General features: G+C 46.1%; 1 protein-coding gene across 14 annotated transcripts in view; it reads left to right on the top strand.

Annotated features, from left to right (window-relative positions):
* The window catches only part of CEP112 (centrosomal protein 112), a 413,866-nt gene extending 388,934 nt beyond the window's left edge, over positions 1 to 24,932 (top strand). For 10 of the 14 annotated variants that reach the window (XR_009254956.1, XR_009254958.1, XR_009254960.1 and 7 more), the window contains one exon: positions 19,256 to 19,359. Coding sequence is in view for 4 of the 14 variants with exons in the window: in XM_058703639.1 (XP_058559622.1) it covers positions 19,256 to 19,357; positions 23,172 to 23,236; positions 24,487 to 24,490 (171 nt within the window). In the remaining 10 variants the exon portion in view is untranslated. Of the gene's footprint in view, positions 1 to 19,255; positions 19,360 to 23,171; positions 23,237 to 24,486 lie in introns of those variants that run through there. The other 4 variants (XM_058703639.1, XM_058703641.1, XM_058703640.1 and 1 more) reach the window with 1 other exon arrangement.
* The last annotated feature ends 2,880 nt before the right edge of the window (positions 24,933 to 27,812 follow it).

The following is a 27,812-nucleotide window of genomic DNA, read 5'->3' as shown; positions in this document are numbered from 1 at the left end:
AAAAAAGCCCATCCGGTGATGGCGATGAAGGGGTGCTCTTGTCGTGACGAGGGCCGGGTGATGTACGGGAGTGTGGAATGGCTCTCTTGTACACCTGAAACTAATATTGCACTGTATCTTAACTAACCGGAATTTAAATAAAAACTTAAAACCAAAACAGAAAAAAGAGAAAAAAAAGAACCCATCCGACCCTGTTCTTGTGATGCCCGTTCAACTTATATAATCCCAGGAATGTTGCCCCCCAACGGCCACATGTAGTCAGGTGCTTTTAGAGTTCTCTCTGCCCTTGTAGTTGTGCATTACATAGACTTTTATCACTTAACCACAAGCAGAAGATTTTCCAGGTAGGGCATCGGAGTTAGGAAAAGACAAATACCAAAATGCAAGTCACTGGGGTAACAAGGTCTTTTGTTGGTGTTGAAATGGGGTGACTGCCCTAAGAACGGTGTCCCGGGCGTCGGGCAGGAAGGGCTGCTGTGACCAAGCTTCCCAGGCCGAGGGAGACACTGGAGGTATTCACCGCCAGGCGAGGATAGGTTCTGGGAGGTCCGTGTCAGTGCGCATTTTGTTTTTTGCGGTGGTTCTGTAAGGTTGTTTGTCCTCAGTATGCAAATAATACAAACTGACCTGAATGCCGTTTTCATTTTTGTCTACCTAAATGTATGAAATGTAAAATACACTTGTTCCTAAAATTAATTATCACTCTAATTCCCTCTGCTAAGTTTTAACCTCTCTTGGACGCCTTTCAATGGGCCTTTTGTTTTTTGTGAGAAAGCAGGAATGTTTTTAAGATGCAGATCTGTAATATAATAAACTACAGAGGCACAAGAGAAGAGAATATAGGATTTTAGAGTTTTGGGGGTTTGTTTGGGGGTCTTTGTTTTATTTGCTTGGGTTTTTTTTCCCCCCCTTCCAAGTACATCGGAGTGGGACCACAGTTTAAGTCAATCCTATGACAGATACCAACTCAGAAAATATCCCTTTATCCCCTTACCCCGTTGCCCTGAAGTTGTGATTGCTCTCTGTAACTCCTTGGGCTTCTACATTTGGTTCCCTGGGCATTTTCCCAAGCTTGTTCAACCATTAGCCTTCTGGACTTCTGGGTTTAAGTACTGTCAGATCAGATTTAAATCATGTGTTAAGGCTTGGTGGGTCCATCATTGTCCTCAATTTAAGAAGCATTATAGAGGTCACGACATTGCTACAAAGAAGGTGGCACTAATCCCTCACTTTGTAAAAGGGAACGCTGTGGTATGCATTACAGCGAAGGCACCCGCCCCCCCACCCCCCGCCCCAGCCCCCGGGCCCAGAGAATCAGCCCTGCTGTCATTTCCTCTGCTCCCCTGTTCTTCCAGGGATGGGTGGTGCGAAACCAGATGTCACGTATTTTTCACGTGCTCCTCTGACTTAGCATTAAATTTCCCTTCGACCAGATGCCAGTGTTTAAATAACATCCTGGAGGATCCAGAGACAAGGAATTACTCACCGTGTTTCATTCATAGAAAAATCTGAAATGAAAGGGAGAAGGGTGCAAAGACACCAGAGCACGTCGACTGTGTCTTGCCAGACCGTCATAACTTGCAAAGAATCTTGCCTCGCTTACGACAGCTCAGAAGGGAAGTGTGCTTTTACTTTAATTATCAGTTGAACGTCCCCGTGGCTCGTCATTAGTGCTTTTTAGTAAGAACAAAAGCAGTTTCTCCTGCCAGGCAGTTTGGTTATGTTTTGAGGAGCCCGGGCAACGCTTGTTTTAAATGGCACCCTCCTGGCTCGCTGCAGTTACCCGTTTTATTGATTTCTACCTTGCTCTCTGAAACTCTCGCATTGATGGTCTGTGCCAGTGAAGACACACGGAAAAGAACCGAGCCTCCTGTCTTCGAATAGTTAGCTCCCATGATGCTCCCTAAGTGTTACCAGAAGCTTCACCGAGCTCAGGTGAATTAAGGCCTGGATTACACCAAGGCCAGTCATTGACCGGGCACCGGCAGTATCGGCTGTTAGGTACGTAGGTCTCTCGTAAGGTAGAAGTTGTGTAGAAAAAGGCCCACCGCACAGCGTAAAACAGAGGTCAGTGAAATGCTGGTCACCAGTGGAGAAGGTCCACTGAGGAGGTTAAATAGCATGAATTTGTAGCTGACCCTATCAAAATTGTGTGTGCGTGTTGTTGTTTTTGTTGTTGTTGTTGTTGTTCTTTACTTTCTGCAGCAGCAAAAGAGAGCCTCCAGATGGGGCAAGCGAGTGGTGGGGAGCAAACCCGGAGCTGGGGTTTGGCCCAGAGGACCCAGCCACATCAGACGATAGTGCGTTAAATCTGGCTTAAGTCAGCCAGAGAGCTCACGTGGGAACTAGCCCGTTAATTTGGAAAGCAGGGAGGCTTTGAGTGACCAGAGTTGTAACGCAGGTGACAGTGTGGAGAGTGAGGCAAGGTAGTTGGCGGTGTGGAAGTTGGTGTGCGGTTGGGGCAGATGTCAGTCGCCTAAGGATGCAGTCCAGTCAGTAGGGCGTGGTGACTTAAATAGTGGCCGTCGTTAGGTCGCTGGCTGATCGGTTGGCTCAGCTGGTCGGGTGGGAAGTCAAGGCCCTTGGAGAGAATCTCGGCCCCTGTCGGATAATCCATTAGAAATAGCTGGTTGAAACTCACACTGGTTGAAACAGTAAGAATGTTTTGGTTCCTGTAACTGAGAAATAGTATTGACTTCAGAGGCGGCTTAATCCAATTACTCAAATTATGTGACCAAAAGCCAGTTCTCTCTCCATTTTTTAGCTCTGTGTCCCTTATTGCTGGCTGCATTGTTGGCAGGTTATCCCCTTGTGGCCGCAAGGTAGCTGGTAGCAGTTCCTTGGCCTGTGTTTCCAGGCTCGAATCAGTAGAAAAGAGGAGGTTCCCTTCTACAGCAGCAGAAGTCTTGGGCTCTGCTTCATTGGCCCCAAGCTCTGAATCTAGGGGAGAAAGGCAGTTCGTGCAAACGAACGGGGTTCATGAGGCAAACTGCCATCATGGGTCCTGCGGCCACTGGGGACTGAGTCCTCAAAAGTACGAGAAATCAGCTGTCTCCAGCTGCTCGGCCTCAGCTACTAAGGTGCCTCCTGTCCTTACCTGTGTTGTCTCAGAAGCTTTTACGACTGGGCTTACCAACGAAAAGGCCAAGTGACTCAAGCCAAATGGGGGTGAAAAATATCTAGAGTGTGGAAATGGTGGTCATTAAAAGTGAGGTGGTGTTATGGGTTGGATGTATCTCCCCCAAATTCTTATGTCGAAGCCCTGAGTCCCCGTGTGAAGGTATTAGGAGATGGGGCCTGTGGGAGGTAGTTAGGTTGGGTAGGGGGAGCCCTTGTGATTAGTGCCCTTGTAAGAAGGGACAGGAGAGATCTGTCTCATTCTTGTGGTAAGGACACTGCACGAAAGGGGGCTGGCTGTAAGTCGGGAAGAGGGCTCTCGCCAGATCCGGGTGCTGCTGGCTCCCTGATCTTAGACTTCCCAGCCTCCGGAACCATGAGAAATAGGTGTCTTCTGTTTAAGCCACCCGGGCTTGGGATTCTGTTATAACAGCCTGAGCTGACTTAACGACCAGTGGGAACCAAGAGGCCAAAGGTAATGAAGATAATCCATCAGTGAGGACACTGGGCCCTAACGGTGTTAGCAGGATTGAGAGGAAGCCTGTGCTCGACGTTGTCCTGGACCCTGCCTCCTCCAGCGGTCACACCTCATAACCATCTCATCACCGAGTGTGATTTCTCTCTCTCCTTCAGTTCTGCTCATCTCCTCTGCCCCTCCCGGCTGTCGCCTTTGTTTGAGTCCTACTCACCTCGAGTTTGGAGGAAGTGGCCTCTTCCTAGCTGGTGTCCCTGCCTCTCCTCTTTGAGTCATCTTCTTGAAATACTACTGTGGTCATGTTTTCTCCCGCTGGAAGAGACCACTGGCTCCCTCTCGCTTACCGGACTTCTCTGCCTGATTTCGAGGGCCCTTGTAGTCTGGATGCATTCTCCGATCTTGTGTCCAGTGGCCCCCGGGCCCTGCGGGCAGGCCTCAGTGGAGCAGGCTCTCAGCTCCCACGGCAGCCATGCTCATTTGCATCATGGCTCACGGGTTTGGTCTGGTTGGTTTTTCCTCAACCTGGAATTCCCTTTCACCAAAATTCTGCCCATCCAACTGCTGTTCACCTTTGGGGGTACAGCTGACACCGCCCTTCTCTTCCTCTCACCTTCCCACACTGTTCCACACCGCAAAGATCTTTTTCCTTTCCCAAGTCTCTTTTATGCTCAGTTTCCCCATCGCAGAACGTGTGATGTTTGTGGGCTAATTCGGTTTCCCAACAAAATTGTAAACTCCTCGGAGACAGGGTTTAATTCTTCCTCTGTGTTCCCCCCAAGCATAGACTGGTACTGAGAACGATTAGGGGTTCAGCAATGATTAGGAGAGAGGAAGAGAGAGCCACTGGTACAAAATGTGTGTATATCCAGTCCTGAGCATACAGGGAGCTAGGCTTCCTAGAGGCTTCCCACCTGACTACCCACCAGCCTCTACGCCCATAGGCATGGAATCCGTGTGTTGTTTTTTTTTTTTTTAACGTTTATTCATTTTTAAGGGAGAGATGGGGCGCAACTGGGAGAAGGGCAGAGAGAGGGAGACACAGAATCTGACACAGGCTCCAGGCTCCGAGCTGTCGGCACAGAGCCCGACCCAGGGCTCAAACCCACAAACCGTGAGATCATGACCTGAGCCGAATCCGGACGCTTAACCAACTGAGCCACCCAGGTGGCCCTGCATGGAATCCTTTAGATTGAGATGTAAAAGTTGCTCCCGAAATCCTGGCGTAGTAGTTTAAAGACCTCTGTGCCCAAGACTACTCTTTGATACTTTGCACCTAATCCTTATATGGCCACAGCGGCTACCTGCCTTTCTCCCGTGCTTCGAGTGGTTACCACATGCGATCCAATAACCCAGCCAAGCCACACTGGGGGTAGATTAAATTAAAACATTCTGCCGAATCTTCTGAAGTTCTCTTGCATCAAACATTTACTCTGCCTGAAGGGACATTTAAAGTATATATTAACCTAAGTTTGCATTCAACAACCCTTGTTTCTCCAAGATCAGTGGACATGATAAAGGTCACATGGCCATTTTTAGTACAGGGTCTTGGGCCACACCTGTCTATTGAAAATCTTCTGAAAGCCAGGAGGAAGCAAGATTAATTTTCTCAAAAAAAAAAAAAAAATCTGTCACAAAAAGATTTTCTTGAGGCTGGGAAAAAAATGTTAGCATAATGCAAGATAAATGGTATCCTTATCCCCCAGATCTTAGACTTTCTGCTGCCACCCTGTTGGTTTTAAATATACATGCAGGACAAAGAAGGGGGAATGAAGTGACTTTGGAGTTCTGAGCTACCCACTCGGGCACTCGACACTCGAGCGATACAGAAAGATCCTATAGCAGCCTCCAATGCTTGGAAATAAATAGCAAAAACAAACCCCCTAGAATTCAATCTGAATTAGAAAAGACACTCCTTCTGTTTGTTTTCACGTATAAATGAGGGAGTTGAAATGTTTTACCTCGAAGGCCAATAAGCATGAAGAATAACATTAGTCATAGTATCAGCACCTAATGTTCGAGAAATTCTTTTTCTCATTTTAAATAGTGATTTTTCTCTGTCATTGAGGGAAAGAAAAAAGCCTTTCCGATGAGAATCCCTCAGCCACCAACGGTTGTCGAGAGCTGTTTTTTCTTTGTGTTTTGAGGCTTCACCATGAATTCTTTTCAGACATCATCAGAATATGTTTCTAGATTTCAGTACATTTTTCATATTAAAGAAATGTCTTCAACTGAAAGAACAAAATCTTCCTGCTCTTTACTTGACCTTTGTTGGTTTGATGTGTTTTAAAAAAGATCTGGGCAATGGTTTTACAAAGAATGCACCGAGACATTCCTGGAAAAGCACGCTAGTGAAAATAATAATGAAAAAAAGATTAGAAGAGGAAGGCTCTTGCTCAGGGTAACGGACGGCTGCTAATCTCCCCATAGTTTCTTAGGGTTGTGTTGGTTTTACTGAAGACAGCAATAAGAACCTAAGTTTTTAAAAGATCCTCTAATGTAACTGTTTCTAACAGAAATGTTACTTTCACGGAAGTCCAAGTTGGCCAAGCCAAGTTAATATCCCTACCAGTTTATCTGATTTGTAAAAACAGAAACCCCAGTCTCTCTCAGACTGAAAGTGAACTGCTCTCCGGCCGTTTCTCCATCTGACCTGGAGCAGGTATGGAAAACCCAGACATACGTGGTCAGGTATGTTCTGCTCTGTGCAAACTCCAGCCTGCGTGAGCTGTTGGCAGAAATGCCTTTGTGATGGCAGAAACAATCCTTATAATGTTTTCAAACTTCAGATAGATGATGAGGTGATCTTATTTTCTTTTTAAATAGCACTGATCTCCAGTAAAGCATAGAACCTACCCTCAGGAAGCTCACTGTCTAATAGGAAAAAGCAGTGCATAAGGCAATAATTGTAATATTATGTGACAATGAAGGACAAGAGAAGCTCTGGGCTAAGGAAAACTTAGATATGGGTCCAAGCTCACTAATTAGCTGTGTCTTCCTATGTAAAGAGCCATAAAAGCACCACCTGGATTGGTAGGAAGATTGAATAAAATATATGTAGAAGGATGTGGTACGCAATACACAGAAAACACTTAGTGATTGTCAGGTGGCGATGACGACCCACCATCGCAACAACTGTTAACTGTTCTGTGCGTACAACTTTGAGACATCTTAGAAGAGGAACAGTTGGCCTGATGGGCAACTGAAGAGTAGTGCCCCAGAGAAGGTCTCTGTGAGAACAGTGAGTAGTTCTCGCTGGCTGGTCAGGAGGAAGAGAACAATACGGGCAAGGGCGCAAGGCACACGGTGGCACGGGATTTGGAGAGAAGACGCCAGTCATCGCTGGAGCACAACGTGTCCTGGAAAGTTAGGCTAAGATCAGCCGAGAGGGTTCTTAGCCAATCTGTGCCAACAAGGTTGTCTTTAGTCTACAGGTTAAAAAAAAGCCACTGAAGTGCTTTCATGATGGGGGTGGGGGGTGTGGGGGGAGCAAGATGATCAGATCTGCATTTGCGAGGAACGGGAAACAGTGTAGATAATCAGCTGAAGAAAAAACAAAACAAAACTAGAAGCAGTCCCCACCTGTCTCCTTCACCCCCTGCTCACGTGTCCCCCATCCACACCTGTCAGTCCCAAAGCGTGCCACACACATTCACCTGGATGCTTCCCGCTCCTCCCCCTCATCCATCCAGAAAGTTCCTAGTCTTTCCACAGCGTCCAAGTCAGATCTCTTCCCCTCTGTAAAGACTCCCATTATCCCACTTAGAAGTAATCAATCTCCCCGATTCCCCTCCTTGGCCTGTTATGCTTCAATTATGTTTTTATGTCGCTCCTTTTTACACGTCTGATGTCAAATGCATAAGCTTCCCAAGGACAAAAACCGTTTGCTACTCCGCACACGGCCATGCGGCGTAATCACCCGTGAACGTTGGTTCGATACACATCCCAACCGTTGTCCTTCAGAAAGCCTGAATGAAGTCTTTGGATAACTGCACGTTCCCCAACTTTTAATTGAATGAAAATTCCTTTTATCTCCGCTGTGTAAAGGTGAACAACTGGTGAATTTAGTCAGTGACTGTTTACAATCGTGTTTTGAAATTTTCTGCTATGAGGTTGTGGGGTCTCTGTTCCCATTCGTTGGGAGGTAAGGGGATTCAGGCACAAAACCCTCATTAGGAGCTGCCTAAGTAAATCCCAGGCACACCAGTAGGACAATGGCCGCCTTTGTGTTCCCGTTTTGTGTTTTGTATAGAATGCCATATCTGGCAAGACGTGCCTTCTCAAACATAAGGAGATAATTGGTACTTTGAGGGAGAGGTTTAACTTATTTATAATTGTCAAGAGTTTAAATATGCAGAAAAGAAAGAGCACTCATAGCTTGCCTCTTTCAAAAAATGCCCTCAAACCGGGTCAAAGAGCTCCGACTAAATCAGCTATTTGGGATGATATTTAACGGAACGTGAGAATGCGGACACCCCTGTTGTAATTTTTGCTTTTAAAATGGGAAACAACACATTTATCAACGGACTAATCCCATCATCCCACACTCTCTTTAGTTGTAGCATAGCTGTTCACCCAAATCCCTCAGGGCTGATACGCTGTCTAGATGGCTTTGTTTCACGCGTCGTGACAACATGGGAGGCGATGATGGCCATGATCCTTGGCCTCCCGGCAGCGGCGCCTCCTGCGAAACTCAAGGCCGAGCTCCCCACTCCCCTGCCTTTCTCCCACCATTCCTGATCTTTCTCTCATTCCAGTGCTCCCGCACCCTGAATGGTGGAGCCCCTTGGGGATGAAATCTCTGCTCCTGGCAGGTTCTTAGTCTCTCCTTCCCCCTTCAGAGAGCCCGTCCGTTCCCAAGGCTTCACCTTGCTTTTCCAGCCTAGGGCTCTCGGACTCCAGTCCTGGCCTTCCTCATCAGCCCCCTTGGCTTTTCTTCGTCAATGTCTCCCCGGCACCTCAGACTAAGTAAATGAGACCCGAAGTCACGTCTTCTCTCCCACACACACAGAGACGGGCCCCCGCCACCCATTACCCCACCTCTCCAGCGCCATCGCTCTTCTGGGCACGTGGCTGAGGCCTGAATTCTCTTCCAACTCACCTCTCGCTTTTATTTTTTACAAGCCAGTTCATCATCAGCTTCTGTTGCAGGACCTTCCCACAGCCCTGCCTTCAGACCAGAGCTCTCGCTCTCCTACATCACTACAGCCGCTCCCACTGTCCCTGAGCCCCAGGCTGTCTCCCTTCAGATTTCTCTCAATGCTTCCAGATTAATCCTCCTCACCTCCCACCTCCCAGTAATGAGCGGGCCCAGTGCAGGTTTACATATCTGGCTTCGGCCTGGTTCTAGTGCTCACTCACTGTGGGCCTGTTTCTTCATCTATGAAATGGGTAGGCTATCCTCTGTCTCCCAGACTTTATGGAAGGATTGAGCAGCATCTTCATAATACATGGAGGATTATCAATTCCTTAATACAGTCCCCTAGCACCTCAGGTATTTAAAGTGTTGATCTCCCCTCATTTTCTGTTACATTCAGTTGAAACTCGTGGGGGGTGACTTTTGCTGCCCTCCGTAATTTCCAGGTCCCAGCTACCTATTCACCCACAGCTTTGTTCAGTCATTAACTCATTCAAACAACGTTTGCTGAGCATTTACTACATGCCATGTCTTCCGACCTTACTTCAGGGTACAAAGAGTAAATGTCCAGTGGACTCCAAAACCCAAACCGGCCTTACTGAATACCAGTCTCGCTCCCCAAGTCTTCCTGGGTCTCCTATTAACAACCTCCCCCCCTCGGTTGGGGTTTTGGCCCTGCGTTGACAGACATGACTTTTTCACAAGGTCTGGCCCCAACCAGAAAGAGCTGACCCAGAACTCTGTCTCTGAGGGGAAGGCCAGGCACTTCTAGGAGCCCTGTCCCTCCCCAGTGTTCTCTCCAAACCCTTTCAGAGATGTACCTTTCCCAAGGCAAGTGGACATATGGCTTCCCTTTAACTCCCGTGAACTCGGCCCTCCGCTCAGTGTCCCCGTTCTCCAGCGTGTACCTCCCCGGGCTCCCGCACTCAGCCTTTCTCAGTCCCTGCCTCCAGAATTGGCACACACGTCATAATCCTCTCAGACTTCATACCAGCCTTTCTTTGAAGTGAGGGTGTGTTCATAGTATACAGCGACCTATGCGAAGAAAAGTATCAGGAATGGTATCATCAGGAAGAAAAACATTAGGAACGGAAGCCAAAATAATATATTCCAGTGAGAAAAGAGCCAGCGTTTAATTTCAGGAGAAAACAAACATACAAGCTAAGAGGCATGAGTCATTTAATGTTGCAACCCTATAAAAAGTCTGGTAGTGAGAGGAAGGGGGAAGAAGCCAGAGGAGGGGGCAGAACACGGACGAAGCCAACTCCTCTCCTTCAGGGTGAACCTCAGCAGCCCCGCAGGCCTCGTGTTTGCCTCAGATGTTCTCGGCCCTGACGCTGGCCTGCTGTGTAGCCACAGTGCCAGTTAAAAATTGCAGGCTGTGATGACAGCATCTGCTCTCTGTATTTGGGGAGAGGTTTTGTGATGAGTTTCCTCAACATTCTGAAGACCCTGTCGTCTTGAGACAGAGACTGGCTTTCAACCCTGTGTGCCGTGAGGTCGGATTCGTTCGTGCACTCCACAAATATTGACCGAGCTGCTACCGTCTGCCAGGCGGTGAGACAAATGCTGCGGCCTCAGCACTCGGCAGAACAAGTCCAGTCCCTGCCTTGGGTTTCTCAGCCTTGCGCAAGGACCAGCCGACTTTCTGTGAAGGGCTACACAGAAAATGGTTTAGGCTCAGCAGGCCGTCGGGTCTCTGTCAAGATCGCACAGCTCTGCCTGAGCAATCAATGCACACGAAAGCAGCCGTAGATAACGGGGAAGCAAATGAGCATGACTGGGTTCCAATAAAGCTTTATTGACAAAAATAGGCGGTGGGCCACATTTGGCCTGTAGGCCCAAATTTGCTGACCCCTGGTCAAACAGACGCAACACGTAGATGCAAGCTAATGTTTTACATACTCCACGTTGGTTCAGTCAGGACTGTTTCGGTTGCGTGTGACAGAAAACACAACCCCAACTGAAAAATGTCAGGACGGGGCTGGCTTCAGGTTCAGCTTGACCAAGGGCCCCATTTCTCTCTCTCTCTCTCCCCCTCTCTCTAGTTTTCAGCTCTTCTTCCTCTGGATTGGCTCCCCCTCAGTCCAGCTTTCACTCTGTGGTAGCAAGATGGCGGCCGCAACCCCAGAAGGACATCCCCCTGGGTGAAGTCTAGTGGATGAGAGAGTTTGTCTCCTGACTCTTGGTGACTCTGCTTACCTGAACTTGGATCATGTATCCAGGCCCCAAATGATCCCAGCATAGGGGGAATATGATGTGATGGTTGCCTAGGCCTTGTCACATACTCTATCGCTGTGACCTTGGATGGGACAGTGTGTGTGCGGGGGATGTATTCCAGTAATTAGAAGACCCTTAAATGAATGCTGAAGGGTGAAACAAGTATCCACAACATGCATCTTGTGCAATTCCAAATGAGTACCTCCAAAGACCACATTCGTTTATAGGAGCCCAAAAATACAGTTTCAGCTTTTTCTTCTCCATCAGGAGGGAAAGGGTACAGCTTATGTGCCAAACATCCCCTCAAATTTTAATATTTGCAAATGTTTATTTCACGGCACAACCCCAGTCTTTTTATTAGATAGTTAAGCCTTTGATTCGTGGGCAGATTTGGGCAGTTTATTGGTAATTTTCCGATTATCGTACCTGCTTCCCGTCTTTTCTGTATGTGTAAGTTCTCAGACCCACATTTCTTTTTTGGTTTCAGGAATTTTTTCACCTACCCAAATCTGGATTCAGAGCATCCAAACCTAATTAAAGTGCTAGGTTTGAACCGTTGTCTTCATCCCCAGGCCACCATTTCCTCCACGGTACCGGAAAAGCGTTCCTTCCTCCTAAAACCAGAGCCCTTTCCAGAAACTAGTTCACGCTCTCCTCCCACCATATAGGGGTCGGTGGCTGCTTCGTTAGTCAGCCACCCCCTCTCCTGAGAGGCTCGGGCCCGGTCAGCACCAGGCGTCACCCCCTTGGGGTGGACACTGGTTCCTACGTGCGGGGCGTGGAGGCTACGCCGGTCGGAATAAAGAACCGTAAGAAAAAACCATATTGAAGAAAGGGGGGGAAATGAATATTTTGGAGACTGTTGAGAAAATTATGGTTACTTCTACATTTCCACTTTGTACTCCGGAATCAAAGTACACCAGCTTTGCTGCAGAGCGCCCTTCTTAAAATGGATCTCTCTTGGCAGTTGCTGTGGCAACACATAATACCTTAACCCCAATAAAAATGAAATTTCTTAGAAGGCAGAGCATTTTTTCTCAGCTGCACCAGAGCTTTTTTCTTTCTTTCTTTCTTTTTTTTTTTTTTTTTTTTTTTTGGTACCATCGTTCACTACAATTTCTTTCATTCTTATTCTTTAAACCACATTGGAATTCAATATCAAACCAATGAGTTTTATAGACTCACTCCCCTAAAAAGCCCCTGCAAAAACTTTTTGCTGCACAAAGGCCCATCACTCAGACACATCCCCCACATTTCTGTTTGCCTCATAGCGGATCCCCCCAGCAGCCTCCTTCCCTGTGTCCCTCTCCTGCCCTCCTCTTACCTGGTTGTCACCGCCCTTCGGCAGCCCACCATTTTTTTGATGTTCTGCACTTCCTCCAAACCCCCTCCTGCAGTGCCCCCCCACGTTCCCCTTCTCCCAGAGTATCTACTGCGCTCCAAATGTCCCTCTTGCTCTTTCCCTCGTCTCCAACCCTTCAATCTACTCTCAAGCAGTCAAACCCACTTTGCTTTATGGCGTTGAGCTAAGCCAGGTGTTAGAAGGACACCGTTCTGAACACATTAACCCGTAATGAGAAGAAGCATCTGACAGTTTCCCCCATGCCAATATTTATCTAATTGGTAGAAATCCAGGCTGGATGGAGGGAGAGTTTTGAGCTGAGATTCTTGCCTTAAATCATGCAGCATGAAGCAATGATTCCCCACCTGTGGGCCAGGGCTGTTGGCAAGGAAGGGTCAAGAAAATTCATACATACACCAATCATTGTCAGTAGCCTGGATAAATAATATGGCTCAAAAACAGGTACTACTACTTTCCAAATGCATGTAGATGATTTTAGTTATTAAATACAAGTTCACTTAAAGTTGATTCTGAATTCGTAGGAGGTTTTTGTCATTATGTACTTTCTCAATCAGTAGATACTAAAAAATGCAAAAGGAGATTTCAATGGAGCCCTCAAGTTAATCATGAATATATGCAAATAATTTAAATAATTTGTTATCAGGATTTCTGCTATTATAAATAATTAGAAATCAAAAAGTCTAATGATAGAGGCTTGGCTAAATGAAATATGTGTGTGTGTGTGTGTGTGTGTGTGTGTGTGTGTGTGTGTATAATTTCATAACACACATGTATATAATATAATGAGATATATATGTATAGTCTCCAATACCTGGTGTAAGGATAACTAACATTTATTGAACATTTACTAAGTGCCACTCTTGTAAAACCTCTACATGTGTTAAGTCATCTAATCCTCACAGCAGTCTCGAGAAGTTATAATTCCCATTTTCCTGAAAGAGAAGTGGAGGCACTTCTTTTTCCTTCCCAGGGCATGCAGTTAGGGACCCAGATTCAGCTCCAACATTCCCACTCCAGAGTCTGGGTTCTTAACTCCCACAGTTGACTATATTAAGGCAGGTTATGGTCTGCCCCTTTGCACAAGATGGCTCTATGTGGTCAAGTTATGAGGCACCCCCTCTGCTCCAAACACTCAATGATGATTGGCAAAATATAAAAAGAGAAAAGTAAAATGTATTTGGTGTCAGAAGTAGGATGGACATCCGTGCACGTGACCTGGAAACAGAACAGAACCCCGGAGTGGCAAGTGAAGCCAAAACCATAAGTACAGGGTCCTGAGCCCATCAGCAGGCAGAGGCAGCCGGGACGAAAATCCCAGGGGTAACGGGGAACAAAAGCGCTGAGAGGGCTCCTTGCCAGGTAGATGACAAGAGACTGGGTCGCAGCTTGAAAGCAAGGGCTGGTGTGGCCTCCGTTCCCAAAAGGAAACTGAGGAAAGCTGCTGCCTGCCACAGTGAGGGGCTCCAGCCCATCTGAAGTTGGAAGGTGGTTGCCCCAGACGCAATGTCCTGACCAGGGCCTGCCAAGGTCCCCACGCTGGGTGCCTGGGTGGATAGCACCTCTGAGATCACCACACTTCAGGACCCTCATGCCCAGAGATCTAGGTGGAGGAACAGCAAAGCCCCACGGGATGGGAAAGTAAGGAGAGGAAGATGAGAAAGGCCTGTTGTGAGGACAAGCGTCTGGGAACCTGGTGAGTGGACAGAAAGAAACTGTCCGGTCAGGTGTCTGGAAGTGAGGGGACCCTCAAGTGACAGGAATACGAGGTGGATAGGGGCCAGACTGGACAGGACCCTGTTGGCCTTTTAAAGGATTCGATTTTGATTTTATTTTTTTTAAATGTTTATTTATTGGGGCGCCTGGGTGGCGCAGTCGGTTAGGCGTCCGACTTCAGCCAGGTCATGATCTCGCGGTCTGTGAGTTCGAGCCCCGCGTCAGGCTCTGGGCTGATGGCTCGGAGCCTGGAGCCTGTTTCCGATTCTGTGTCTCCCTCTTTCTCTGCCCCTCCCCGTTCATGCTCTGTCTCTCTCTGTCCCAAAAATAAATAAAAAACGTTGAAAAAAAATTTAAATGTTTATTTATTTACTTAGAGAGAGAACATGAGCAGGGGAGGGGCAAAGAGAGAGGGGGAGACAGAATCCCAAGCAGGCTCCATGCCATCAGCACAGAGCCCGACACAGGGCTCAATCTCACGAACTGTGAGATCATGACCTGAGCCCAAATCAAGAGTTGGAACTTAACCTACTGAGTCACCCAGGCGCCTCTGAGTTTCATTTTCGATGTTAAGAAAATTTGAATCAAAACCCAAAACCAACATACCAGTATTGCAGTGGGCCAGGTACAAGATGAAGGCATCCAGACTGGACTGGTCCCAGGGGCAACGCAGAGAAGTGAGGAGACCTTTCAGAGATGCCATCAGTAGAATTGTGACTTAGTTCCCTTCTCCCTCTGCTGAACGGACCCCAGAAATGCTTGGTTGGATTGCGTAAGGTAATATCAAGCACACTCATTTTCCTGAACTGCTTCAGTCTTACCTCAGAAGACAATTACAAATGGCTGTGCAGGGACACGTGACAAAGCAACACCAGTGGCCACCAGTGGCCCTTTCCTCACCTCTTCAAAAGTGAATGCCGTATCGGGCACACTGGAGCTTGCAATCAAATATCCTGTGGCTGAGGCCCTTAAGTTGTTTGTACAGAGCCTCACACTCGTATCTTACTTGCTTTGTTATGCGACAGGAAGATGACATATTGGACATGGATTGGACATCTCGACGTGACTAGTTGATAGTGTCTTTCAATAAAAACACCACAAAATACGCTTTAGTGCTCCTTCCATATTTTTAGGAAAATTATAAGATTTCCAAGCTTCACTTTTCTCGGCATCACTTTGAATTTTTATCTCCAGAGACCCTACTGGTGCAAGTCGACTACCTATTCTGTACGCTCTGTGGACTCTTCTTTATGCAAATGAGTATTTGTCCGATTACCCAGGATATACATTTAACTGAAGTGTAACACTGAACTCTAGTCATGGGTGTTCTCAGTCTTCATGGTCCATTTTAGAAATTAAAGGAAATACTGTCAATGCTATGCCTTCAAGGGAAAGGTGGGCAATCTGTTGCCATGGTGCAGAGCACAGCTATCTTTGGTCACATGGGTGCCATGTTATTCATACACCATTTCCACTGGGCATGCAGGGGTCTTACTACATTACAGGAATGTCACTATTTGTCATGATCCTAGGTTTCCTAATTTTTTTTTCTGCCAAAACGAAGAAAGGGAAGGAAAAGAAGGAGAGAGGGAGGCTTATGTCTATTTGGTGTGGTGTGGTCGAGGGATGTGGAAGCTTTTAGAGGGAGGTGGGAGTGGTGAGGTGGGATGGAAATGAGCCAAAACAGCCGTAGCTCTTCCTTTCCAGAATTACTCAAGTGAGAGCCGTCCTCAAATGCTTCTGTATTTCATAAACTAACATAGCGCTCACTAGTGTAATTGGACAGTGTATGCTAATGGAAATGAATATTCAAGCCTAATAATAAACTAGATTTCTATGTAAAAACTTTCATTTCCCTTAGGAAAAGGAATGTATGTCCATCAAATCCTTGGCTTAGATCAACTCCGTTTCTTTCTGCTTCTTGATCTGTGGTAAGGCCGGATTCAGGTCACCAGGGAAACGTGGGAAGACAGGGAAAGGAAGGGAGATTAGCATAGGTAGCAGCTCACAGTTTGTGATTAGTTTGTAGATAAAGGTTATCACTCCGACGTTATTCCCCCTCAGACACATCCTGGGTCACAGACGGGGACAGTAAAATAGTAGCAGGAGTCAAAAGTGATATGAAGGCAAATAAGCTAATTCTTTCCCTCCCCTTGCTCATTTTGCCATGTGACAAACTTAGATACAGCCTTCACTCACTGGTTAGACCTTAAAATGTCTGCCTACGTGGGGGATTTATGGAACTTGTGGTTTAGGTCAATATGTCCATTGCACTTACACAGACGTTTGAAATTAGTCTTATTTATAAATCTTCGATTCAAGTGGTAAGCCAATGGGCGCTTAGCTTAACTCCCCCTCCCCACTCTCTCTCTCTCTCTCTCTCTCTCTCTCTCTCTCTCTCTCAAAATAAATAAACTTTAAAAAATGTTTTAAAAAATGTTAAGCCAAGGGGAAAGTATGGGGAAGCAATTATTGTCATCATTGTTGTTATTATAGTCATCCAAAGAAAACCGAAAAACCCACAAAGACTAGATGGAAGTCTGGAAGGGCGGTAATACATCTGCCCCCTTCTCATAGCCCCTGTTACGTTGAGGAGAGCACTGCTGTGTAGTGGATGAAACTTCTCGAACTGGTTGTGTCTGTGACGTCCTTTTGCTTTTGGGGTGGAAAAAACATTTCAGAATTTGGAGAGATTATTTGAGAAACAGCAGAGCATAGTGCCTGAGAGTACGTACTTGAGAATCAGACTCCTTGAGTTCAAATCCTGGCTCACCTCTCTGTGCTTCCTTCCCTGAGTTGTCAGAAGCACTAACCGCTTACTAAAGCACTCAGAATTGCATCTGGCACACTGAAAGTACTCAATAAATGTTTGCTAGTAGTAACATTATCAGCCTTGTAAATAGAGCAAACAACAGATTAAAGTTTTCTGTGACTTTATTCAAGTACCGATTCTGCTTGGTATGATGATTTTTAAATTCAAGATAATGGGTTTAAGAATGCAGGATAGTAGTATTTTCCTGATTCATAGTCTCATTCATAAGTGAGGTAATTTCAGATTTTCCAAGAGCTCATTTACTTAGATTCAGTGAAATAAAAACAAAGGAATAGCAGACAGGAAGTAGAAATGTCTGGTCCTCAGTTGAAGATGGAAAATACAGCATGCTGGGTTTAAAAAGGGATGTGATAGGGGTGATCACAGGGCAGTCTCGTTCACCCACAGTTCTCTGCCGTCTACAGCCCAGCCTCCAATAGAGGGTGACCATCAGATATGAAAAGTGAAGTGGGGGCAGGGGAGTCCAGAGGAACAGTGAGGTTTAACCCAAGAGCTGATGTGCTTGGCCTTCACCACCAATGTACTTGAAACTGAGGAGTGATGGCCCCATGAAACTATTCTTCAAAGAACTGCATGAAAGGGAACACACCGTGTTCTCGCGAACATCGGTCGTCATTAGTACCAAAACCTATCCCAGTGAAGCTCCTGCACCGAAGAAAAAGAAAATCATGTGGGCATTGAAGCAAAGAAAGAAAGTCACGTTCAACATGGAAAACAAATCAGCCTGCCTTCAGACTTCGCCATAGGTGCATGCGATGCCAGAAGACCTTAAAGAGAAACGTCTCCAGGGTTCCGAGGGAAAGGAAGTGGGGTTGGGCACTCTTATACCCAGCCCTGTTGTCTTTCAAACGTAGACACTCCAAACAAACAAGGGTACAAGAAAGCACGCAGGAATCCCTTTTAAGAGTAGCAGCTCAGAATTTCAGAGCCAGTGTTGAATGATAGAAAAATAAGGTCAATAGAGTAGCTTGTGGATCCTCAACAAATGTTGCCCCTGAGATCTGTGTTATAAAGTACGTGTTTTGCTTTGCCTGTGCCTTTCGTTTGATGTAACTATTGAACTTAAGTCCAAGAAGAGAAGGTGGGAAAGATCAAATACTGCATCCCTGGGAGAGATTATTTTTCGTTATTTCTGTTTTTAGGTGTAAATCACAAGATTATAACATAGGTCAAAAAACGCTTTGCCAAAAATGGAAAAATCCCGTTCTAGAACCTTTGCTGTGCTATTTTAGTGGGCAGTGAAAAGAACTGTTAGAACACATCTCTTAATCCAGTTTAACGTAAGAAAAGGTGGAAGTCGAAGGCTGGTGATTTTAAAGTATCTTCAGTAAGTCCATAGACGTGTCTAACTGAGCCCAGGTGCATGTATTTTCATAGCATATTACCTTCTTTCCAGATGCGTCCGATGCATCATTTATGGGATACCCTGCCGTTCAGCTTTAATATTCCGTTAAGTTAAACACAGCACGTGCAACGGGTTTTTGTTTTTGTTTTTGTTTTTTAATTCCGTTGCATCTCAGATTAGGAGGAAGAGAGATAAACGTAGCTGGAGAAAGACACCAAGACGGACACACTCGCATTCGTGCTCACCCTCTTGTACCTCTTTACCCTGCGCAGGTGCATCCCTCCAAAGACTCTCCTTCCGCCTGTCTCACTGTGTTGAGATCTGGAGACCCGGCAGTGTAGATCCTCTTTCATTCCCATCTTCATAGTCCTATGGATTATATCGAGCGCCCAGGTGCCCAGCCAGGTTGAAGAAGTGCCTTAATCCACGCAACACCGCACCACACGTTGTCCCCAGATCACAGTGTGTCGTGATCACAGTCCACATCCTGAGCAAGAGAAGATTAGCATAGCGTGTCTATCCTGAGTGGCGAGGAGAGAACAGGTGGTTTCCTTATCAAGCGCTATCAATTGTGTTAATGGGGATTTTTTTTTTTTTTTAATTTTTTTTTTCAACGTTTTTTTATTTATTTTTGGGACAGAGAGAGACAGAGCATGAACGGGGGAGGGGCAGAGAGAGAGGGAGACACAGAATCGGAAGCAGGCTCCAGGCTCCGAGCCATCAGCCCAGAGCCTGACGCGGGGCTCGAACTCACGGACTGCGAGATCGTGACCTGGCTGAAGTCGGACGCTTAACCGACTGCGCCACCCAGGCGCCCCGGGGATTTTAAAGAAATAAAGTGTTTCAGGGACTTCTCTCCCGGACTCAGAAGGGCAGACTGAATGCCTTTTTTGGTTTGTAACTCTTGTTTCCTCTCATTTCATCTTTACGGACCACGTGTAACAAACTTAGCTTTGTGATACATCAATATTCTCCCGGGATTCCTGAAATTTGAAACGATCATTGCCGTGGAGACGTTGATAAGCTTTCTTTTTTTTTTTCCCCCCCCACTTCAGATAACTTATATACGGCAAGAATATGAAACAAAATTCAAAGGATTGATGCCAGCATCTCTAAGGCAAGAGCTTGAAGACACCATTTCCTCCCTCAAGTCACAGGTAATTACTAGAATCAAGGCCTTTCCTAAGGGTTCAGGTGATGTGTGTATCCTGAAAACAGACCTTACAGATAAGTTTAATTTGGAATTGACTGCCGAAAAGTAATATCATATCCTAGCATAACGTGCAACTCAGGATGAATCGGTTTTTGGTTTGAGGTTTGTTTTTGCTTTTTTGTTTTGTTTTTGTTTTTGGTTTTGTTTTTGTTTTTTGTTTTGTTTTGAGAATGTTTTCCTTACTGGTTTTGGAACTCACTGTCTCGATAAGATTCTCTTAAAAGCACCGTGAAATTGAAAAGTTCAGTTATGGTTACTTTTACTCATTTACAGTCACATTCTAGTACGGCCTCACCCTTTTTACTCTTGGTACCAGGCCCCAAATGCCATCCCTTGGCACATTGTTGATTTCTGACTGTGAAAGTGCAGAGAAACAGAAACCATGGTTAAATGAGAAGCATTTTTATTCTGCTGTGTTTTATGTGGTTGTTAGACAGAACAAGATGCATTTTAAATTCCAAGCAGAATAATGACAAGGTATTCGAACAATTCAGTTAAATATTTCTTGCTGAAATGTGTATTTCTTGCTGAGATGTGTAGTTCTTGGTAGAGTTTATGAAATACGAGAGATATGATTGATGTAAATTTAGATGCTCAAAATAATTCAACAACTTCCAATGTGAGTTTTTTCCACGTACTTCTGTAAACACGTTTTATGTGTCGCCAGGCCAATGAGCTTGTTATACTCTAACAGGGGAAAGAATCCACACATTCCCACTCATACACTCAGAAATTTAAAACGTCATGTTTTAATTTATGACAATCGCATTGCCTTCACGTGTCTAAGAATCCTTGTAGGGCGGAGAATGACGAAAAACAATAGCGAGGACCCACAGTAGTCAAAACCATCTTGAAAAAGTCAAAATGAATTTGGAGGACTCACGCTTCCCAATTTCAAAATTCACGACGAGGCTGTAATAATCAAGACAGTGTAATATTGGCAAAGGGGTAGACACAGAGGTGAATGAAATGGAATTGAGAGTCTGGGGGTGGCGGGGGAAAACCTTCTATTTTTGGTCAGTTAATTTTCAAGTGTTGCAGGACGGTTCCACTGAGGGACAAATAGAACCGTGCAGGGGCAGTCAGATAATTCCCATGGAAAAAAGAATGAAGTTGGAGTCCTTCCTCACGTGTTTTCCACAGGGAAACTCAGAGAAGAAAACTCTAAGAAGAAATCTTCTTAGATGAAGGAGAAAATCCTTGTGCATTGGGCAGGTGGGAGTTTTTTAGCTATGACACCAAAAACAACCAACCAGATGAACTGGACTTTACAAAATTTAAAACTTCGTATTTCAAAAGGCAACAAGAGGCAGAAACCAAAGAGACATACCATGGAATAGGAGAAAATATTTGCAAATCGTGTCTCTGTTAAGAAATGGAAAAAAAAGGAAAACATTTTTTTTCCAGAAAAGCTCCAGCTCCATCAGAGAAAGAGATCTTTGCTCTTTGTGCCGAGAGTACTGCTGGTCACATAGTGAGCGCTCGATAAATGTATTTATGAAATAACGATTTTGATAATGATAGTCACATTCACTTTTTTGTAATATGTGAGACAGAGCATAGAGCAAATTTTAGCCTCCCCATATGCATTCCCCTCAGTAAAAAGCCTCTTCTCTGAAAATGAAATGTTCATTGCATCATTCCATACATGTGCTTCCGTTGGCCATTGCTTCCGTCGGCCATTGCTTCCGTCGGCCATTGCTACCGTCGGCCATTGCTACCGTCGGCCATTGCTACCGTCGGCCATTGCTTCCTTCGGCCATTGCTACCGTTGGCCATTGCTTCCGTCAGCTAAGTGTTGCCTTGTTTGCTTCTACACAGAAAAATAAGTACCGCAGGAAAGTGTTGACATAGAAAGGTTTAAGTCATCTTTATTTGCATGAAAAGCTCCCCTTGAAGTGTGGTTTACCCATTAACTTTGTAGGAGAGCTTCCATAGGGTCAGCTATGTAGGACCTGGCACCTTCAGAGGAGGGTTTTGTTGTGTTTTTCGTTTTTTGGTTTTGGGGTTTTTTGGGTTTTTTTTTTAGAAAAAAGAAAGAAAGAAATCTGATATCCACCTGCAGGGCTTCTGTTATCATTCATATCATTTCACTGTAATAAAAGCCACTTCAGCCTCCTAAAACTGGATGTTGACCCAGAAAGGGAGTGCTGCCAGCTGCGTTAGGGCCTCAGAATTGGCAGCTGCATGGGGGAGTCACAGGCCATATAGTGAGCAAATTTAGTTTGAAAGCACAGGTGCCTGTGTTTTCTGAAAATTGTTGGAATTCCAGTGGCAAAGCACGGCGGGGGGGGGGGGGGGGGGGAGGGAAGCCGAATCAGTGTAATCCTTGCATCTGTCAACATTATCAATTGTCCCATGGGTCTTTTGAGCAATTGGACAGAACTAAGACCGGGCTGATACTATAAGTAAGCAAAACCGAGGGGACCCCTTGGATATGTACCCATTTCGAAAAACTGTGCTTCCCTCTCTTGCAAAGCACATTTGCTCTTCTGCCAGCTGTGTCCTCTTGCCTGTGTTTCAGAACCAACCGTTGCCATGGTTTCAGTTCAGACCAAAGAGGCAAGAGTAAACAATTCCGAAATGATCAAATACTGTTGAGTCTTGATTACATCAAGCCATAGAGGTTACCCCCAGACCGTTTCTATGTGGCCGTGTATAAGGTGCTTTTGAATTTATACGTGATATAGGTATCTTTAGTGGTATATAGAAATGTATGCTTCAAAAAAAAAAACAAAACAAAACAAAATCACTTTGTAGAGATCTGATTTAAGAGCCTATGCTAAGCCACCAGTTTCCTCTAGCCCTCAGCCCCCCTGGGAGTGGGAGCGGGAGGTGGTACCGGCTGTGAGCTCTGCACGAGGCAGTTTCTATCAGTCATTTCACGTTATCCTCATAACCTTGGCAAGGAGCTGTCATTAATCCCATTTCACAGATGAGGCATCAAGAGCTTAAGTAACTTTCCTAGAGCCATAGAGGCCAAGCCAGGAGTTGAACCCAAGGTGGCCCAACTTCAGACGAAGCTTAGGCCCTTTCCACTACAAAATATTGTCTCTCCAACCTCAGGGAACCCCCAGGATGGCTGGAGGTTTCCAGAAGACAGTCGTTTTCTTTCTACCCACTCATCCATTCCTTAAATACTAGTGAATACCAGGTTCATGCCCAGCCCTGTGAAAAGAGACTGGGGACACAGAGACGAAGAAACATCCTCCCTAACCCAGAAGAGCTCTCAGGTTGGGGTGGGGGGAGAGATATGAAAACCCAAACCCACAAGGCTATGCTAATAATGGAGCTGTTGACGATCTTGCCTGGGATGCGGTGGGCAGCTGGGGAGGAGTCGAGGAAGTCGGTAGGGGCAGTGACATTTGAACCGAATAGCGGGGGACAAATAGGAGAGGGTGAGCCAAGCTTTCCAAAGGGAGAGGAGGCCCCACGCCAAAGGGCAAAAGGGTGGGGAAGACATAGTGGGTGGGGAGGGGTGGGGGAGGACGGGAGGAGAGGTGGAGCCTCGAAGAGAGGCCGGGGCCAGGTCCCGATGGCTCTGTGACAGGAGTTCAGATGGATTCTGTGGTCTCTGATGGATTTTCAGGAGGGATGCAGTGTGACCAGACGTTAAAAACGCAACATTGACATGCAATGAATCTTCCGCATTTGAGCCAGGCAACTGCCAGAACTGAATAAAATTTGACCACGTTAGTTGCACACTACTGCCACGGAAGCCATATTCACCTCTGCTCACACACGGTGTCTTTTTCTAGGTTAATTTTCTGCAAAAGCGAGCGTCCATCCTTCAGGAAGAACTGACGACCTACCAAGGGAGAAGGTACAGCCCATGCTCTGAATGCCTGCTGATTAGTTTGTATTATTTGCCCCTGGGAGTCAGTCCCCCTGGCTTGACGTTAAGGTCCTTATTGAAATGCTTAAACATGGGGGTGCCTGGGTGGCTCAGGTCATGGTCTCATGGTTCGTGGGTTCAAGCCCCGCATCCGGCTCTGTGCTGACAGCTCAGAGCCTGGTGCCTGCTTCGGAATCTGTGTCTCCTTCTCTGTCTCTACCCCTCCCCTGCTTGCGCTCTCTCTCTCTCTCTCTCTCTCTCTCTCTCTCTCTCAAAAATGAATAAACACTTAAGTAAGTAAGTAAATAAATACAATGCTTACACATAATATCCATTTGTGGGGGGGGGAACTTATTTCTAGCAAATAGCCTGTCTTCGAGAACCCGCCCACTCCTTGTAATCACGGTGCTTAGTACGATCAGAACAAACTGAGAGAATCTGCAGGTGCCTGACAAGCCTGGGCCTCACCTGCATAGTCATGACAAGACATTGTCTTGAAGCCCGGTTGCAGGGTTAAGGGGACCAGCTTTCTTTTAAGATGACGCAATTCTTAGCATGGCGGCCCACATCTTCAAAGCCCCGTGTGCCCTGGGGGTTTGGCGCTCCTGCAGATGTTCTCTAGACCAAAATAGATAAATGGCTGGGTGGTGTGGCAACACTGTGACTTCACCGTGTGCTTCTCAAGGGTGCCTTTTCAGTCCACGGTTCCCAGCAACGTCTCTGACATAGATCATGTAGCTGTCTTTCCAACAGCTTCCCTCTTCGTGCAGTGAAAGGCCGAATTACTTATTTGGCAGTGAATTAAAAGTTAAAGACTTTGTGAATCATTCACTTTTCAAAAGATTCTGTTGCCTGGTGCAGATGGGATTTGATCGTTTCTGGGCATAAATGAGGAAATTTTGATATCAAGTATCCTTTTTCTTAATAAGCTTTTTAAAAATGTTTATTTATTTTTGAGAGGAGAGAGAGAGAGAGAGAGAGAGCACGCGAGCGAGGCAGGGGCAGAGGATCCAAAGTGGGCTCCATGTTGACCGCAGAGAGCCCGACGTGGGGCTCGAACTCATGAACCGGTGGATCATGCCAGGAGCCGAAGTCGGACGCTCAACCACCTGAGCCCCCCGGGCGCCCCTCTATTCAGCTCTAACCTCTGGCCAGCTCCTCCTGAGTTAGAACATATTTTATCTGTGGCATGCCCATCAGACCTGCAGAAAGTCACAACTGAGACTTTTGACTTTCAGGTAACCGCACGGAGGCTTAAAGGTGGCAGACGCACCCGGGCTTATACTGTGGACTTCTTCCAGCAGGTTTGAAGATTTGGATGTTGTAGAATAAACTGTGAGATCAGTGAACGTTTTTTAATACTTAAATGTAATTAAGATCATAAACACGTGCAGCACTCAGACGCTACAGGGTGGTTTTTATTTGTGTCTGCCTAAGTTATTTTTTTTTTTTAACCTTTCTTTATTTCTGATTTCCATATTTGCATGCATTTGAGCGTGGACTGAGAGTTGCTTCTGCGGGGAAAAGAAATGATGGCTCATAAGATGCCTCGTTGACGCGTTTGCGTAGGATTTTACCAGTCGCGTACGATCAACATCACGTTTGTAGTGTCGCGTCCCAAATTTGAACATGCTTCCCTTGTTTTCATGTTCATGTATGATTAAAACATTATATTTTGTACTTATCAGTTTTATTTCTACTTTTCATCGCACATCATTTGCTACAATAAGTGTGATACATCCATGGTATTTTTCCCCTGGACGATAACTGACAATCTCAAATTGTACTCTGGGGGGAAATCCCTTATGTCATGTCAGAGATCAAATCCATAAGCAGTGCGTTTATTTAGAATAACAGTCACTGCATCATCTGACACTCGTGCAAGTAGGTGTCCTGTTGGTCTCCAGAGGCAGAACAGTTTAAGGGTTTTATGTAGCAGCTCTGGTCTTCTTGTTACTGACTCTTTCTGTGGTTGCTGTTTTCATTCTGATATTGGTTGGTATTCCTTAAGAAAGCCTAAAAATGCAGGGGTGCATCACAGGGACCCGCCAAACGCTGGCGAGTGATGGCGGGTGCGCTGCGATTGGTCCCGTTGTCCTCTGAGAATATGGTGTTGTTCCCATGCTTGGGTGTTTGTCTCCAACTGGTGCCAGGAAGCAGTTCTATGTTGATTGGTCAACCCCATTGGCCAAGGAAATTTTGAATTGCACTGGACAGACGGATGCTCCCGGTTCTTCCGACCGCATTGTGGCGTGTGCCATGGGCCCTTCGAGACACTCAAACTCTGGACCGCCGCCGGGGCCATAATCATCCGGTTTACCGTAAAAGGACAGGACAGAACATTTTTGTACACTTTTTCAAAATTCTTTTCTGTTTCCCATACCCATCTGTGTTGTTTGCTGCCTAGGGATTAATTACCCTTTTTTGCACTGTAATGGAGACCCAGAGATGATGAGGAAGTAATAGGTTTTACAGCCACTACCAAAGCCAGGGCCAGGATTGGCATAAACGCCGACTTGTGGTGACCATCGATAGAAAGCCTTGCCTTTCTGGGGTGCCTGGGTGGCTCAGTGGGTTGAGCCTCTGACTTCGGCTCAGGTCATGATCTCACGGTTTGTGGGTTCGAGCCCCGCGTCAGGCTCTGTGCTACAGCTCAGAGCCTAGAACCTGCTTCGGATTCTGTGTCTCCCCTCTCTCTGCCCCTCCCCCGCTGGCGCTCTGTCTCTCTCAAAAATAAGTCAACATTTTTTTTTAATTAAAAAAAAGAAAGAAAGAAAGAAAGCAAGAAAGCAAGCCTTGCCTTCCTGCTCTAGCTCACCTCTGCCTGGTAATGTCTGCCCTGATGCCTCTTCTGGGAATAGAGGACTGTCCTTTGAAAGCTGAGGTCTTTCTTGCATCTACAATAAATTACGGCATTGGCTTGAAAAATATTCAGAAAAAAGCAAAACTGAAGCAGATGCTATTAGAAGCACCTAACGAATGAGGACAGTTAGTGCTCAGCCTCTGATTTAGTGCTCAAAAGGGAAAGATTAAGGCTATGTGATTAATTTTAAGTGCTTCTCTACAGACCGTGAAAACAAGTCGAAGCCGAACAGATTTCATTAGGAAGGTTATTAGCTGCCTGAAGTGAAAATGCTTTGTGGGGCGCCTGGGTGGCGCAGTCGGTTAAGCGGCCGACTTCAGCCAGGTCACGATCTCGCGGTCCGTGAGTTCGAGCCCCGCGTCGGGCTCTGGGCCGATGGCTCGGAGCCTGGAGCCTGTTTCCGATTCTGTGTCTCCCTCTCTCTCTGCCCCTCCCCCGTTCATGCTCTGTCTCTCTCTGTCCCAAAAATAAATAAAAAACGTTGAAAAAAAAAAAAATTAAAAAAAAAAAAAAGAAAATGCTTTGTGAACTGTATGGTGTGCTGGAATTGGAACTCCCACTCCGGAATATTTGTTTTCCATGAGTAAATGTCAGTAGGTGTTTTGGAAAGTTGCCTGCTATTCTTTCTTTTCCTTATTTCAAGGGTTATGAAATTACAAACACTGGTGACCCTTTGACATGACCCAGATCTCGTTCCCTTCTGATGCGTGTCACATACGTTTGGGAGTGAGTGTGCTGAAACTCTAGGTCGGTTTGATCGTATGTGATAGGAGTAGATGGCCGACACTAACGTTTCTGTGAACGTTCTCCGATAAAGGAAGAGAAAGAAAAATTGCGCCTGGCACGTTTAGAATTCCTTACTGAATTGAGCACCAAGTCTATACATGGCTACTGGGAGAGAAAGCAAGTGCTCAGGAAATAAATTATACACATCGCGCCTTATTATAAAATCATCTAAGATCTCATCCCCTCTTTTATCTGGCGGAAGATCGATTGTTCATCGCGAGTACCTAATTTAGTTACCTTTCAAGTTATTATTCTTGGCTACTGCACCGTAGCCATCCACCTGTGCTTTTGACGTGTCAGCGTGCAATCATGAACAGGTAGTGGGTGATAAGGCAGTGGGGACAACCAAGCAGAAGGAAAGCACGGTGTTCTTGGTGCATGTTTGCACCCCGCCAGAGGGTCGGGCAGGAGAAGGGTTAACGCGAAGGCCGGCCGTCAGTCATCGGCACATGTCATGGTTTTGTTCAGGCTCCACCGTTTCTGCGTCACCAGGCAGTGAGCCCTTTCAGGGGTCTGACCCCTGATTTTGCAACCTCCCCACTCAACAATCAGCTCCTCGGAGGGCAGCCATCCAGGGGCACAAAGGAGGACAGAGAATGGGTCGACTTGCTCCATAGTTTGTACAAAAGAACCGGCCGTGACTCCAGGGAAATCGCTGCGATTCAAACGTTACCCTGTCATGTCACACAGTAACAGCGAATTCCTCAGAAACGGGCATATGCCTGCAGTCGTGAGCAACCTCATTAAAGAAAGTGCAGACAGAAGAAACTATGAGTTTGAATTAACAATTAACAGCTCTCTTATTGAAGTGTATCACCATCCACGGCACGCGGTGGTGTTTCAGCTTTCTTTCTAAGAGTAAAAAGGGAAGGAAAAACATCAAAAATGGCTGGAGAAAAGTTTCAGAACACAAGG

The sequence above is a fragment of the Neofelis nebulosa genome, chromosome 16, assembly GCF_028018385.1.
Source record: "Neofelis nebulosa isolate mNeoNeb1 chromosome 16, mNeoNeb1.pri, whole genome shotgun sequence".
In the NCBI taxonomy this organism is placed as follows: domain Eukaryota; kingdom Metazoa; phylum Chordata; class Mammalia; order Carnivora; family Felidae; genus Neofelis; species Neofelis nebulosa.
This window is presented reverse-complemented; position numbering and strand designations above follow the sequence as displayed.